The sequence below is a fragment of the Nyctibius grandis genome, chromosome 12 (genome assembly GCF_013368605.1).
Source record: "Nyctibius grandis isolate bNycGra1 chromosome 12, bNycGra1.pri, whole genome shotgun sequence".
NCBI classification, from domain to species: Eukaryota; Metazoa; Chordata; class Aves; order Nyctibiiformes; family Nyctibiidae; genus Nyctibius; species Nyctibius grandis.
The window spans coordinates 1,348,392-1,365,086 of NC_090669.1; the positions used below are offsets into that span (position 1 = coordinate 1,348,392).

General features: G+C 40.8%; 1 protein-coding gene across 1 annotated transcript in view; it reads left to right on the forward strand.

Annotated features, from left to right (window-relative positions):
• RSPRY1 (ring finger and SPRY domain containing 1) overlaps window positions 1-16,569 on the forward strand; it is a 38,566-nt gene extending 21,997 nt beyond the window's left edge. Inside the window, exons 7-16 of the mRNA XM_068411202.1 lie at window positions 460-518; window positions 990-1,056; window positions 1,790-1,921; window positions 3,194-3,309; window positions 4,086-4,229; window positions 8,227-8,338; window positions 9,316-9,418; window positions 10,948-11,100; window positions 12,813-12,917; window positions 13,855-16,569. Of these exons, the coding sequence (XP_068267303.1) occupies window positions 460-518; window positions 990-1,056; window positions 1,790-1,921; window positions 3,194-3,309; window positions 4,086-4,229; window positions 8,227-8,338; window positions 9,316-9,418; window positions 10,948-11,100; window positions 12,813-12,917; window positions 13,855-13,951 (1,088 nt within the window). The 3' untranslated portion in view covers window positions 13,952-16,569. The remainder of the gene's footprint in view (window positions 1-459; window positions 519-989; window positions 1,057-1,789; window positions 1,922-3,193; window positions 3,310-4,085; window positions 4,230-8,226; window positions 8,339-9,315; window positions 9,419-10,947; window positions 11,101-12,812; window positions 12,918-13,854) is intronic.
• The last annotated feature ends 126 nt before the right edge of the window (window positions 16,570-16,695 follow it).

Sequence of the window (16,695 nt, forward strand, 5' to 3'; positions counted from 1 at the left end):
TTTTTCTTTTAAATTGGCTGCTTGCCGTGGTGCTGCTGCAAACTGTATAATTAACTATCAAGTAGGCTGTATTAGATTTGGGCTACTGATAAATGGAGCTGGTCTTTATACTTCGACTCTGGCAGTAAAGGGAAGCCAGACTCTGAAGTAATGAGCATGAAGGTGGTAAGCAGAGGCTGGTGGAGTCTTACTTCAAAATCTCAGGAGCGTGGCTAGAACTCTGTACCTATTTACAGCAGGTAAACTGAATAAGTTTGTAATTTGGCAGTATCTGTGTAATTATTAAATGTGTAGCAAATATTTGGCTGGGAACAATGATAATTGTTCTATTTTGTAGTTGTGCTTTGCAGCGAAGTTCTCGACTGTTCTTTAAGTTGCTGCATTGTGTTTAAAAGCTCTGTGCGATAATGAGGGTATGGTAGTTTCCATGGATGAATTTAATTTTTAATGTTCTTGTAGGTCCTGCGAGTATAGGCTTACTCAGCCCAGGCATATTGGAATATTTACTTCACAGCTTGGTAAGTCTTCAATGTTTTTGTATCTATCCATACATAGCAATTATAATGCAATTTATTTTTTTATTATTATTGTGAAAAGTTAAGGTCATGTTTGGTAAATACTGGTAATGCATGATATAGAAAGTTGAGATGCCAGAGACTCTGTGGGATCTCCCATCCCACAGACGGATGGGGCTTTGAGCAACCTGGTCTAGTGGAAGGTATCCCTGCCCATGGCAGAGGGATTGGAACTATAGATGATCTTCAAGGTCCCTTCCAACCCAAACCATTTTATGATCCTTGGAGTTAATTAGAATTCAGTAGAACAAGGCACTGAGCAGCCTGATGTACTCAAAGCAGCTCTCAACAGGAGAATGGTCTGGATGAGCTTTGGAGGTCCATCTCAACCTAAAGCATTCTGTGAGAAACAGCTTTTTCTATCCATCTGTGCTGGGTATCTATTAAATAACTTTTCTTACTGCCCATGTTTAGAACTTCCAGTCCCATCCAACAGTGATGCTTTTTGCACTAATAGCGCTGGAGAAGTTTGCACAAACAAGTAAGTATTAGCCTGATACTGCTCTTAACAGTCATACCAGGGCTTTTACTGCATGATTGTCACTCGCTTCATCTGGTCACACTTGGGAGCATGCGTGAGAGAGACTGGATTAGTGGGAACACAAATGTAGAAGAGAAATGTTTGTCCACTTACAAGCAAGAAGAAATATTTGTTGCTTTAGTGACACTCCTCTACCCCTCAAAACCTTTGGGATATTTGCTGAAACCCAGTGCAGTCCTTCCCAGTTAGCAATTGCTACAGAAGGACTTATGACATGAGGCCTTTGTCACTGAAATAAATCTGTATTAGAGATGAAGAACAGCTATGATTGTGTGTTTGCAGGCAGGAAAAAATATTTATTGCTATAATGACACCCCCACCCACAAACCCTTAAGAGATTTGCTGAAACTCACTCCTTCTCAGCTTAGAAATTGCTACATAAAGACTTACAACATGAGACCTGTGTTACTTGAAAAGAAATAAATTTGTATTAGAGAGATGGAGAACAGCCGTGAGCTAATAGTCTCTTGATGATGCAGCTCCGTGCTGAGAAGTGGCGTGTCTGAGTGCTAAGTTAATTTTGCATCTGCTTGGGGAAAGAATTTCATGCTGTTTGTAATACTGAGGTTTAAAGGAGTATTGGGGGGTTTACTGCATGTGTAGAGTGTTACTATTTTTAACTAAACTTATCCCTAGTTTATAGCAATTATTCTTTTTTGCTCTTAAATTGCAGGTGAAAATAAAATGACAGTTTCTGAATCGTGCATTAGCGACCAACTGATCTTGCTAGAGAAATGGACAGATAATCCAGACTATTTAAAACGCCAGGTTGGATTCTGTGCCCAATGGAGTTTAGACAATCTGTGTAGGTATAACAAAGGGATGGATTCATTCGATATTAATCACTTCTCCAAAGAGACGGAGGGCTACTTTGTTTCATATAAGCACTTATTTTAAATATACCTGGCTGCATTTGTAGTCAGTCTCCTTCAAAAAAAAAATGCAAATAAATCCAGTGTAATTGCATGGAAAGGAAATTTTGGCGAGGAAAATGTTTGTGAAAGGAAGTGGTTTGTACTCTGCAAGTTGGAGCTGCAATGAAAATTTTTCTTTGCACCGTATTTCCTGTAACCCACACGTCAGCAGACATGCTGAGTAGCTAAATAGTGCAGCTCTGTCTCTGTGGAACAGCTGGATTACTGACATATCCTGGTGACAGTCACTACTGTGATTGTACCCCAGCAGTGCACAGTCTCAAAACATTATTGAGGAGTTTTTAAAGTAAAGGTACGATCTTGTGATCAAAGTGAAAAGTGTTTGCCAAAGCACTTTCCTAGATCTTTCCTCTTGGATGGCTAACAATCATTGAATTTGCTTGTTTAATTGTGATTTCGAGGGTGAAGCAACTGTGGGGACCTTGTAGTTTCTAATGCCTTTTAGAGAAACTTGGGTAAAAGATCTTGTTGGGCTTTATGGGGCTGTAGCCACCTTATGGAAGGCCAATGTCAGTTGTGTTCAGTAAACATCTGTATAAGTGTTGTAGCAAGTTTGGGATGTATGAAGGGTTCTAAGATAAGATCTCTGATTTGTAAATTAACATGCATGTGTCAGCAATTTGACACCTGGCAAGAGAAATGCTTCTGATCCTTTCATGTGAAAAGGGGATGGAGGGAGAAAGAGCTGCTTCGGCTCAGTTCGAGTTCATCACCTCCCTGAAAATGAGAGGGTAGAAAACTTTAAATCCTTGTGTTCCCCTGCCCTTTCTTCCCCACCCCCAAAATCTTTTCCAGTGTGATGTACCAGAAAAACTCTGACTATACAAATACAATGGGAAATCCTGAAACAGTGGCATCTTGGTATGAACTTGGATGCCTTACAAATTTACTGTGGGTTTCCTCAAAGTAGTAATTAGATTGTAGGAGCTCTAGTCAGAGGTTTAGGTCGTGCTTTCATGTTTAGAGGATATTTAACACACAGTGTATTGGAAGTGTTGCTGTTTTCATGGAGGCAAAATATCACTATTTCAGTCAGTTATGCCAAAAATTAGCTGGATCCTAGAGAGATTGGTTGCCCCTGTGTGAAATGTTTAAATTAAAGTTTTGCTGCAGCAGTGATTAAAATGAGTTTTATTTTGCAGTTTTAAAAGAAGGCAGACAGTTTACATATGAGAAGGTTGACTTGACCAACATTAGGGCTATGCTGAACAGTAACGATGTCAGTGAATACCTGAAGATCTCGCCCCATGGATTAGAGGTAGGATGTCATTTCACGATTTCAACCTAAAAAGGAGCCTAAAGAAAAAGGCAGGGTTTAACTATTTTTGTTTGCTACTTGCTCCTGTGGTTTCCTAGAATGACTCGAAGTTCTCTGCAAGCTTTGTGGAGCAAACTTGCTTTGTCAGAGGGTTGTAACATCATTGCTCTGATCTCAATTGTAGAAATGTTCACAGTAAAGTAACACCTGTGCCTGTCCCCCAAAACTTCAGAAAAGTGAGGAGGATGCTTAAGAGTCAACTGGCTTTTCACTCATTTTGACTAGAATTGTTCACAAAGTGCAATTCCTGTTGTTTGTCCTGTCTAGTCTTGAAAAGCCCTTAGCAGTAGGATATTTCTCACAGTGGGTTTTTTTTTCTTCCTGTTACTTTTTCTAAAAACTTGCTTGACGACTTACAGGTGAATTTTCTTGACTTAACATTAAATACCTCTGTCCTTCATACCAGGAGTCAGCTAACAACCCATGACTTAGGTCTTCTTGTCTTCATTCTCTTAGTCTTTAAATCTTTAAATTGCCTCTGTCAACTCTCTACTTTTTTTTTCCCCCCTGTGGCTTACCACTGAACAATTTTCAGTCTTGCCTACTCGCTCGTTTGTGTGACAATTACTGCTATAAAGAGAGGTCGCTTTCTGTCTGAAGTGCCTCTGAAATTACGTTGGCTTATTCTTACGTGCAAGAAACTTGATCCAGGGAAGAAAGGGGCTTGTTTGAATGGTAATTTTGTAAAAACTTTATTTTTGGCTTGGTTTTGGTAGGCTCGATGTGATGCCTCGTCCTTTGAAAGCGTTAGATGTACGTTCTGTGTTGATTCTGGAGTTTGGTACTATGAAGTTACAGTCGTTACTTCGGGAGTGATGCAGATAGGATGGGCTACCAAAGACAGCAAATTTCTCAACCACGTGAGTACACGTAATGTCATCTAGCCAATGATGTACCTTCAGTATTTTTCTACTTACACCACCTATGAGAACAGCTATAGTTATTCTGTGGTAGTACCTGAGCACTTGCGTGTTTCCTTCAGTGTTTCTGTACTTTGAAGCTATTTTTGCTGCAGTTAGTGGTACAAGAAAAGGCTGTATTGTCATTGCCGCAGACTGATGCTGTTCACACAAGTCATGCGTAGAGCTAGCAGTGACAGCTTGTAATCTACTTGCTGTTCACAGAATCACAGAATCACAGAATGTTAGGGATTGGAAGGGACCTCGAAAGATCATCCAGTCCAATCCCCCTGCCGGAGCAGGATTGCCTAGACCATATCACACAGGAACGCGTCCAGGCGGGTTTTGAATGTCTCCAGAGAAGGAGACTCTACAACCTCTCTGGGCAGCCTGTGCCAGTGTTCGGTCACCCTCACCGTAAAGAAGTTTTTCCTCATATTTATGTGGAACCTCCTGTGTTCCAGCTTGCACCCATTGCCCCTTGTCCTGTCAAGGGATGTCACTGAGAAGAGCCTGGCTCCATCCTCGTGACACTTGCCCTTTACATATTTATAAACATTAATGAGGTCACCTCTCAGTCTCCTCTTCTCCAAGCTAAAGAGACCCAGCTCCCTCAGCCTCTCCTCATAAGGGAGATGTTCCACTCCCTTAATCATCTTCGTGGCTCTGCGCTGGACTCTCTCTAGCAGTTCCCTGTCCTTCTTGAACTGAGGGGCCCAGAACTGGACACAATATTCCAGATGCGGCCTCACCAGGGCAGAGTAGAGGGGGAGGAGAACCTCTCTCGACCTGCTGACCACACCCCTTCTAATACACCCCAGGATGCCATTGACCTTCTTGGCCACAAGGGCACACTGCTGGCTCATGGTCATCCTGTTGTCCACTAGGACCCCCAGGTCCCTTTCCCCTCCGCTGCTCTCCAACAGGTCTGCCCCCAACTTGTACTGGTACATGGGGTTGTTCTTGCCCAGATGCAGGACTCTACACTTGCCCTTGTTATATTTCATTAAATTTCTCCCCGCCCAACTCTCCAGCCTGTCCAGGTCTCTCTGAATGGCTGCGCAGCCTTCCGGCACGTCAGCCACTCCTCCCAGTTTGGTGTCATCAGCGAACTTGCTGACAGCGCACTCTATTCCCTCATCCAAGTCATTAATGAATATATTGAATAGAACTGGTCCCAGTACCGACCCTTGAGGGACTCCGCTAGACACAGGTCTCCAACTGGACTCTGTCCCATTGACCACCACTCTCTGGCTTCTTTCCTTCAGCCAGTTCACAATCCACCTCACTACCCGATCATCCAGACCACACTTCCCCAGTTTAGCTGCAAGGATGCTGTGGGAGACCGTGTCAAACGCTTTACTGAAATTGAGATACTGTTGTCTGGAAGCTACAGGAAAATGGCCTATTTCTTGTGGCTTAGGCTCGTGGAAGTTCTTTAGATAACAGCGGTGGTTACTGTCTGTTGTTTTTGTGAAGTAAACAACTGCTCATTAGGATCTAGCAGATTCTCATGCACTCACTTTTACACTGGTCACCAAGCAGCCATTTGATTACCCTCGTTAACATACTTTCCTGTTAAATTAACTTTCACAAGGGAAATAATTATTTGAATTGACTTTAGGATAGCCATGGTATCACTGGATCTGCTGGTGCCAGCAGTATGGTATGGTTTGGGTATGTGCCAGCTTCTTTTTAATTAAAAATAAGGATTACAAAAACATTAAACCCTCTACCTTCTTGCCTTTGTTCTGATAATATAGAGTAAGTACCCTGTCTTATTTTATAGTTTGCTTTGCTCTCCCACTCATCCAGATAACTTAGTATCTTATTCTTAATTCTAAGTATTCTTCCTGCTGTTTTACTTTTAAAATTACATACTAGCATTAAAGCAAAACGTGCCATGCACACATGAAGTCCAAACCTATAGTCAAAGAATAATCTCAGATGTTAGTAGAGAAGTAACTGGGACTTCTTTCTTCTTAAATCTTCATGGTGACTCTGTATGGCTGTCGTAAACTCAGTGTGCTGAGCATATTTGCTTCAGTGTTTCCATAAAACGAAGAAAGCGTAATGATTACTACCCAAAAAACTTGTCTGCTTCTGCTTAGAGTGGACATTCCATATTATCAGCCTTCCAAACTTTCATTAAAGTGCAAGCTTAATTTCAATACAAAAGGCGTGTATGGCCTACCTACTGCTGCTGACCAGAATGGAAATACAGAGCTGGGATTGTAAGTGGACACTTCTACTGGCAGAGCTTGAGTAAGAAATATACCCTTAGCCCTACTTTATTGTTGTAATTGCATGGCTTTCTGTTCCTACTTGGAATTTAATTTAGGAGAAGAATGATATGTATTTAATGTAGAGATAAGCAGTTAAAACTGCTAATTTCTGATTATTATAGAAAAAGTCATTCTACAGCTGAGTCAAATGCAGAAGCTAATATGAAGATAGGCCAAATACATACATGTGAGTAAATATTGATGGTGCGGGGTATGAGAGAAATATGTAAAGGAGAGGAAACAAACAGTGGCAAGAAACCCAACAGGAATGGGAGAGTAGCTTTTCTCACCATTTAACATAAGTCTTCCTGTGAGTTCAGTGGTCTTGCTCAATTTCTGCTAATTATTCATGTAAATAGCATTGTCCTCTGCTGGTGTGTAACACGCCTATATCTCTACATCACATCCAAAGTCCAGTCCCACATTTCTAATGTGGAATTGCAAGTGTGATTTCAATTAAAAAAACAAAAAACAAACAAACAAACAAAAAAAAAACAAAAAACAAAAAAAAAAACAAAACAACAAACCCAAAACCAAACAAAAATACCTTACAGACCTGTCCTGAGCACAAGCATTGTAGATGCTGAGTGTAATGGAAGCTGTTAGAAATAAAAGGCCCTGTGTCTGCCTTTAGACTACTAAGAGGCTTAAAAGATTTTCCCCACTTACTGTTAAGCAGCTTGGTGTATATGTATTTTTCTGTCTGTGCTTCAAGATATGAAAGTAGGAGATGTCACGTCTCTGAGCAGGATGATTTTCTGTTGCTACAGCTGTTTTCCTGGTGGCTAAATACTACTGGTATTTAAGTTCATCAGGTGTCTACCTGAAATACAAGGATATTATCTTCTGGATATGTCACAAACACAGTCATCAGAGTAGCCATATGCTCTTTCTTTACAGCGTGTGTAACAAAAAGACTAGTCCTAAATATGACGTTAAACACCCATTAGCTGGGCTTAGCTTTAATTTGGGCCATCTGAGGCTTGTGTAATCAGACGCTGTGTAGTATTTGCACTCCAGACAAACCATGCTGAGCACGAGGAAGCTATCCTCCATAATGCCTCTGGGTTTCATGTTTGGGCTCTCCTGCGTGACAGATTCTTCTCCCACTCTGAATCTTTTAGGTTTGCATTTGTCTTGGACCTTGGGACTATCCCTTGAGAACCTTTTCACAAATTGAGGGAGGCTGGCACTGAAAGGGACACAATATGCAACAAATCGAGTGAAGGGCCTGTGGGTTTGTTCTCTTCCTCTGTACTGGATGTTCTGGTGGCACTTGGATGTCTTGAGGGGGAGCATATTACAAGACTGGTACTGGGACTTCAAGATAAGAGAGTGGTTACACTTCCATGTTGACTTTTTAAAATGCAAAAAGTTAGCTGTTTGGTACTAGCCTTCTGATTTTTAAATAGTTCAAGAAACAGGAGTGATTTGAGCTCACAGAGAATGAAAAACACTTTGGAGACAATATCCCTTTCTTTCCCCCTCCTCACCCCAACAAGTTCCTTTTGATGTGAAAGTGAAACTAAGACTACTTCGAAAAAATTATCTTCATGGGGATGGGAGAAAACCTTCCTGCCCTTGGATGAATGGTTTAGTTGAATAAAAATAAACTTTAGCCCTTCTGTGTGAGGAATGGCTGCAGACTGAAATGCTTCACTCTTTTTCTAAAGGAAGGTTATGGCATCGGGGACGATGAATACTCCTGTGCATACGATGGCTGCCGGCAGCTGATTTGGTATAATGCCAGAAGTAAACCACATTCCCATCCCTGTTGGAAAGAAGGTATTCAGTCCATCTTCTCCTGCTTATCCTAGCTGGATTTCTGCACAGGATTTTTTCCTCTTGCAAGTGTCTAGAAAACAGTTTATTAGTAGGTGCAAACAGAGCAGTTACTGCCTAATCCTGATGATACTAAAGGTCTAATAATTAGTGTGCCTTTACTAGTATTTTCAGTGGTTTAAATGTACGAAATGGGCACCACAGTCTTGTTCCATAATCTATGTAAAGAGAATCTCATTGGTTAAATGCTTTTTCTTTTCATAGGCAGAATACAAATCACAGCACCAACTAAGGTTGCTGAACACTTAATCTTAACACTTATTTTCCAGACCTTTGTAGTCCTACAAATCAGGGTTGAAATCTTCCTTTCTTGGTTGAAAGAGTTAATTTAGAGAAGGGAAAAAACCTTGATCTCTCAATTTGACTTTTTTTTTAAGGAGTTGCACTGTCTTGCTTACTTTAAATTCTTAGATAACTACTTGGGCAGCAAAGTTCTGTTCTTGACCTCATCTTTGAAATCTTGGTGGGGGTCTGTGCATGCCGTGCTTGTGTGAACTGTGCCGCCTTCTATTAAAAATTTCTCGCAAGGATGGCTAAATTAAAACGTGTTAAAAATAAATAGCACAAGCATATTAGAAACTTTGTGTGTTCTGAGGATATCTTCAACGGATGTAAAATAGCCAAGGAGAGACAGAGTGCAGTGTTTTTCTGGCTTTGGCAAGTATTCTGCATTACTTCTACAACTATGTAGTATTAATGCTCTGGCAGACTAAAATATTTGAATGTTTTACTCCTTTATCCTGTTTTTTTCTCTTTAGTTATTGTCTGTATCAATGTTTCTTCCTTTATGCTTTTGCAAACACTTCCTTTTAAGTGAGACAACTCATAGTGATATATGTGATACTTAAAACAATAACTGTTTCAGCTGTTGGCATTGAACAGAAGTGAAATCTTTAAATTATCTTTGTTTTGCATGTAAGGAGACACAATAGGATTTCTACTAGACTTGCAAGAGAAGCAAATGATCTTCTATTTAAATGGAAACCAGCTTCCTGCCGAGAAGCAAGTATTTTCATCTGCTGTGTAAGTATGTGCTCCTTTGGAAGGATAGTGACCTGTATGGATAATTGTTTTAATTATATAAAGTGTTGCCCATTTGAGATGTAAATTCCTACTTGCTTACCTGAAGCTGTCATTAAGTAGGTTTCCCAATTGGAAGTTGCTTAGAAATCAGTGAGAAGGTTATAATTTTACAGGTGGATTTCAGGGTCCAAAATAAATACTTTGGTCCTTCCAAAAGTAGGTTCAACTCGATGTTTTCTACTGTCAAATTTAGCACAGCATTGAAATAGAATGAGGCTGTAGCAAAGATGAACAAATTTCTAGTAGTGCTTGAGGAATTTTTCATCTTTTAAAAAATAAAGCCTCACTCCTGTAAATGCTGAAGAGTGTGTATTCACTTGCTGCTATTCTCTGAGGCCAGTTCCTGTAGTAGCGTATTGAATATTCATGGGAGAACGGCTCTTGGTAGCCTTACAGAAAGGTGTTAGGCTTATTTTGCCAACTCTGTTAAAATTAACACGTGGCTAACTCCTCCTGACTCTCATGGAGAAGTTCAGCCTTTTAGTTCTGAAAAGATAAGGATAAGCTGGTGTGATACTTGAGAAAGAAGCTTCCTATGCGGCTTAATTAAACATTACCGTGCTTTGTAAATTCATACTACTGTGCTAAGAATTTCATTCATGTTTTCTCTGCAAAATGAAGTTCAAGATGCAAGCAAAGAACAGTTCAAAGGGTTGCAGAGTATCTTGTCTGTTCAGCTTGCAGTACTCTGTTCTTCATGTGGAGTATGTCATATTTATACTCAACAGATTGTGTTACTTGGTTAGAATTTAGGGTATTACTCAACTTGTGCCCTTTCAGTAAATAAAACTGAAAGAGGTGATAGTTGTGGTGTTTTTACAAGGTGTCTGTGCGGCTGTGAAGACAAGACAGCTGTCCTCAGATAATCCTGCAAGGGCAAGGAGGAACAGATGGGCGTTGTGCTGAGAGAGCTCAGACCTGGGTTCATCCTGCACAGGTCTCACACAACTGTACAAGAGTTGCAAGTTCCCCAGGTTTGTGCCTGCTCAAATAAAGCAGCAGGAGCGGTGGACATGGAGGTGTCCCTTGCAGTCGGTACTGCACCTCACAACTCTACTAAACAGCAGTTGTTTGGAAGAAAAATACTTTTTCCAGTGCTGAAGGAGATACCTGAGCTGATCAGTGTAAAGAGGATCAGGTTGTAGGCTGTTCAGATGTATGTATCTGCTCTTAGTGTAAGTGTTGACTAATCCTAGTTGTAGAGTAGGCAGCCTTTATTGGCTGACTCAGTAGTAAATTCAGATAAACCCTGATAGTAAATTCAGAAGTTGAGAACTAAACAAGGAAAGTATGTGCAGCTGAAACTGGATGTGTTAGAGGTTTTTCTCCCAATTAGCTGTAGAACACTTTTACTGAAGGAACTTGTCTCTTTTTTTCAGGGTGTGTTTTTGTTTGGTAATAGTAGTAACATGTCTGGCAAGCTGTATTATTAAGTCATTCTAAAATGTCTGTTGTTCATCATATTGCAGGTCTGGCTTTTTTGCTGCAGCTAGTTTCATGTCCTATCAACAATGTGAGTTCAACTTTGGGGCAAAACCTTTCAAGTACCCACCATCAATGAAGTTTAGTACCTTTAATGATTATGCCTTTCTGACAGCAGAAGAGAAAATCATTTTGCCCAGGTAATCCTCCTGTCTAGTTTGAGTGTGTTTGCATATGGAGAAATAAAATGCTTCACTTCTGAGTTGCATAGTCTTAACGTTGTACTTGGCAAAGTTGTCTTTTACAGGGTCACACCTCCATAGGTCTCTTTCAGAAAAGGATTAGACCGTAGGCTCCAATGCAGCTTAACGAGAAGGGCAGGAGATATACAACCAAAATCCATTAAATTAAAATAATTTTTGTAATACTAAGCTAAATTAAAATTAACTAGTACTGCACAGTAAACTGTTTTTGGTACAAGTGTCTCCTGCTGTCTAAGAATGATGAGGTTGTTTGAGAAGGTATAGTCTTAATTAAAAAAAGATGTCATATTTAAAATTGACCTAATTTGTGCTGTTGGTAGCATGAAGGTACTGAATGATTGTAAGACTTGGAGTTGTCCTTCTTTTCTGATCCAGATGAAAACAAAATACCTTACTCTTGAATCCGAGTCACACATTGGCAAAGTTTGAGGCTTGTAGTATTGTATTTATGCAGAGAAAATCAAACGCAACTTGCAAGACAGTTTTGTACTTACGTGTAGACAGAGTAATTTACACACCTGCTTATGACTGCAGGTGCTTTAAGTGAAAAAGCCTGATTTAATCCCTTAAGATGATCTGTTTGTTATCATTCTTGGTCAGCCCCCTTTCCAAATTAAGTGTTGTTCTCTCTAATGAGTGTCATACACTAGATACAGGGGTTTTGCAGTTTGTAGCTGGTAATCAGATGTGATTGTTACTGATGTCACTCTGGCACTATTGCAACGCTTAAGCATTAGCTGTGAGAGCTGTTATTTGATTGTGCCAAAAGGTGGAGAGAGAAACCAAGCGAAACTGTTTTCCTGTCCATGCCTGACTGGAGAAACTGGCCTCCTGTGTTAGAGCCTATCTCATTTGTGATGGCACTGAAAGGCTCCATTCAAGGTTGGACACCATTGCTCTTTGTGTAAACAAAGATCATGCCTGCCCTACAGCCTGAACTGTTTGGAAATGATAAGCCAATCCTAAATTAAAAGGTAGCTTTGATCTTAAAAGTGATAGGAAGAAAAAGCAAGGGCCTGAGTCAACCATAATTACCCATGACGGGACTTAACAGAAACTCATGTAGAGTTGTGCTGAACTTAATGCCTCTGATGTGGGGCACAGTCTGGGCTAGACACGTCACCCTGCCATTGAACAGTTCTGATGTGTGGTGTATGTGTTCCAAAACTGAAATGTCTTATTTCATCAAATGGGGGGGGTTATCCATTTATTCTCCCCTGTGGCAGTTGCCCTACTGGGCTGTTGATTGTCTTTTCACTTTCTGTTCTTTTAAACTCTGTTACAGCATATTATAGGGTTTCTGAGTTTTGTTGATACGTGGGTTTGTGGGGTCTACTTGGGTTTTTTTTCTTAACTCTTAAAAGTACGCAGATACTAAAGAACAATTTTTTGAGGTGTTCAGCTGTGGGAGCTAGAAGAATTGTAATCTAACATCCTCTTTGTCCTTTCTGACAGACCAGAATAGGGAGTTGAAGACTGTTTTGAACATCTCTGGGTGTGTTAAGCCTTTTTTGTGGGAAGTTATGATCGATGTTAATCGGCAGTAGTGTTGAGTAGCACCGGCAAGTGTTGCATTGGCTTGATGCAATACTCGGAATAGTTATCAATCCATCATTTTGAGTGAAACCAATGTGTCTCTCTTTCTTCAGACACAGGCGCCTGGCTTTGTTGAAGCAAGTGAGTATCCGAGAGAACTGCTGCACGCTTTGCTGTGATGAGGTAGCAGACACAGAACTCAGGCCGTGTGGACACAGGTAAAACCTTAAAATAACCTAAAACAAACCTAAAACTAAAGAAACAGGAAAACGTGTGTGTTTGACATTCAGCTTGGGTGAGACCAGATGCAGACCCTGCTTATCTTGATTGACTCCCCAGCATAAAGGAAATAACCCCTCCTTTTAAGGATGTGACAGATAGACGTTAAGCGTAGTATTCCTACTGTTCCACTCACCCTAGACCTGAGCATATTTAATCCCTAATTGTGTATGTGTTTGGGGTTGAGGAAGTACTGTGGCTACCAAGTCTTAATTCCCTGATATCAAAGGTTTTCCTGATGAATACTTGCTTAGTATTGGTGCTGTGAAATCCAGGTCGCATGAGGAGAGCAGAAAATTCATTATATACTCAAATACTCATTAAATGTTCAAAAAATGGATTGTCTCAAGTCACAGATTCATCTAAAAGCTAAAAATGGGACAGCAGTAATACCACGATAGCACTTTCCTGCATTTAAGCAGCCTACTAGGAATTTAATCCAGTGAAGTCCAGTTCCTTAGTGTTTTTAGAGCACTCGTGGAAGCAGTCTTGCCATGGGTCTTCTGTCTGGATGCTCCAAAGATAAAAAGAGGAGACGTGCTCAGTGTACCTCAAAGAAGTGGAGACAGCTTCACGCCGGGCACTGGGGCTGCTGTTCTCCAGGGCAGAGCAAGTGTTAAGATTAACAAAAGCCTGCCAGTGTAATCCTGACCAACTGCACTAGTGGTTTCAGGTCTGTGAGATGCTGATCAGCCAAAGCTCCTCTCAAAGCCTGGGGACACAACACCTGACTTGCAGTTCCTAATGTCCACACTGAAGGACTTACCTTGACTGTGCTTCTAGCAGGCTAACTAAACTGCTTAGTGCTTGGATTTTTTTTCATTTAGTTTTTCATACTGTAAATGCAGGCTTTAACTGATTTTTCTTCTCCTTCAGTGACCTGTGCATGGAGTGTGCCTTGCAACTGGAGACCTGCCCTTTGTGTCGACAGGAAATACAAACCCGAGTCAGACAGATCTCTCACATTTCATGACACACGTGGAGAAATACCACAGACTTGTTTTTAATGAACTCCAACCAATACTGAAAGGGGAAAGCATCTCTAACCAATCTTAACGCACATAGAACCATAGCCATGGCCAGATTTCATGCTAAATTGTAATCTGTTTCTCTTAAAAATGAAATCTTTAATAAGCTATTTCAAAGTTGCCAGCGATGGGAACTGGTTTCAACGGTAAGGAGAGCTGGTAGGTCAGCGTGCTATGGCTATTGGTTCCTCCAGGCAAGACCATAGGAGAGTGTCTCTATTCTTCCCCCTTTCCTTCTTGCCTGTCGCAAGTGCTGAAAAAATTTGCACTGGAAGTACATGTACAATGCATTTTAGAAAAGAAGAGAAAAAAAAGTCTCCTAAAACAGGGCCGTTCTGTCTTGTGCTCAAAAGTCTCTCTATTTTTGGCAGAAGTCAGTACTAAAAAGAGAACACCAATGTTTTCCTGTTTAATGTAGCCTCCTGCTGGTCAGAGACTCTGTATTTTCCGACAGTGGTTATTAAACTGCTCAAAGACTTAGTCTGTACACGGACTGATCTGAAAAGACAGTGTGGAGACTGTAGAGAAACTCACGTGTTTAATAACTTGGTGATTCCAAAGAATGTTCTGATTTGTTTTTAAAACGTTAAAAGATTGGTGGTATTTTCAAGTACATAATGTTTCTGATGCTTTTAACTTCAGTACCCACATTTTTTTGTGAGGATATAATTTTCAGGAGGTATTCTTAACTAATTATAACGCTGGACTGGAATTAATTTGATATTCTGGGTATTTTTTAAAGTATCATTGAACATCTTTTTTAATCAGTGTTGTTTTTGAAAGTTATGTTCACTTTGGAAATATTGAGCTATCTTTGGAGGAGAATTCTGGGCCAGTTTATTTAAAAAAAAAAAAAAAAGAGATATTTGGATAGCAAGTTTGGTCTTATTCTGTAACTCTTTAAAAATGCACCTTGCTCACCACATGTCAGTCCTGCTCTGAGCAGGTTTGGGGCCACACTTCATATTTTTGGTAGGGATCGTACAGTGGGAATCTCTGCTCCAGTTTAAATACACATTTGTGACGTTTGTATGTTAAGGATGCATTTCAGCAGACAGCTTTTGACTGTTTTACTAGGTTTCTACGAGGAATCGGGGTTCACAGCTTGGTGTCAGTGAAGTAGCACAAAAATTGGTGGAGTTATGCTTATTTTGCACCAACTGAGGATATGACTCGGTTCCTTCCAAGACTTGTACGGGTTGCTTTTTTAAATTATCTGGCTATATAGTAGAACTTTACTAATTCACACACAACTTACACCAAAACCATCCCCCTTCTTGGCAGCGATTCAAGAGCAGGGGCTGTTGTAGTGAATTCTCATGCTGCGATGTATCTTATTTTTAAAATTTTTATTATCTTTATTGTACTATCAAGTATTAACAAAGCAGAGCTTGGGCTGCTTCTTCCTGCAGACACTCTTGCTTCTTACTGACCTAAAATAGGAGCTGAGAGCTCTGCATACAGGTCCCAGAATCGAGCTTTCTAGCATCTCCTTTCACCTTCTGCCTTTGCTAACTCAAGGGTGCTGAATTTCATCTGGAGATTTAAAAAAAAAAAAAAGAAAAAAGTGTCTCTGTGGAACCTCTGGAGTACAATGTGTGAATTAGGAAAGTTCTGTCCATCATTTTCTTGTTGACTTTTTTCCAAATACAGACTGAACCCAAAACCAGAGTGCTGGTTAGTCTTTGTGCTAAAATGTGAATTCTCTTCCGCCTTGGATGCCTGTTTTGATTGAAGTCAGACTGGCAAATCTGTTCTGCGGGGACCTCGTTTCCTCACTGACTGTACTTTACGATGTTTCGCTGTAATTGACGTTGCCAGTCAGGACTGAGTCCCTTCCAGCTCGGTGCTGAATGAGCAAACGTGAACACCATCACTGCCACAAGGATCTCAGAATTTCAGAATCACTTGAAATGAAGGTTTAAATGCTTCCAAATGCAATGATAGGTTTTTATCCCTAAGGTACAAAGATACAAACCATACTTTAGGGAAGAGATGGGACAGAACCATTTTGAACTCTGCCTTAATAGTTTCTAGTAACTTCAGGGCTTTGGTTTCCCGGGCCAGGATTAACTGAGGTAAAATTTTCAGAAGTGCCTAGGACTCCTGATTTGTATGAACTGCTGTATGAGATAAAGCTCTTAAGGCCCAGGTCCACAAAGGCTTCTGGTGTCTGGTGTCCCCTTGAAATGGAGGTGACCTAAGAGCCTCGCTGCCTTTGTGGACATGGGACTAAGTGCCTGCGTTCTTTGTTGAAAAGATGTGAATGCTTTGGAAAATTTTGCCCCAGACCGTCTTCCATGTAGCTGGTGCTAGGCAGAGGAAGCCAGTGGTGCCAGAGGAGGGAGCTGTGCTGCAGAGAACTGTCCTGTTCATTTCACAAAGGGAAAGACTGTACAATTTGGCTGGCTTTCTGCTGAAATCCACAATGGGGGTGTCTTTGTAAAGCTCCATCCTCCATGACCAATGCAGTGCCACCCTCAGTCCCTGCACGCCCCGAAGGCTCAGGGGCTGCGGAGGGGAGGCAGTTGGCTCTGCAGGCCCTCAGGAGGGGAAATGAATTGTAGCAAAGTTGTCCATTCAACAATAAAAAAACGTCTTGAAGGCTAATTGTTGTTCTTTAATTCTTTTGGTTCTGTTGAGAGCTGGGGTTACAAACATTCTCGTGCTGGAGGGGGAGGCAGGCAGC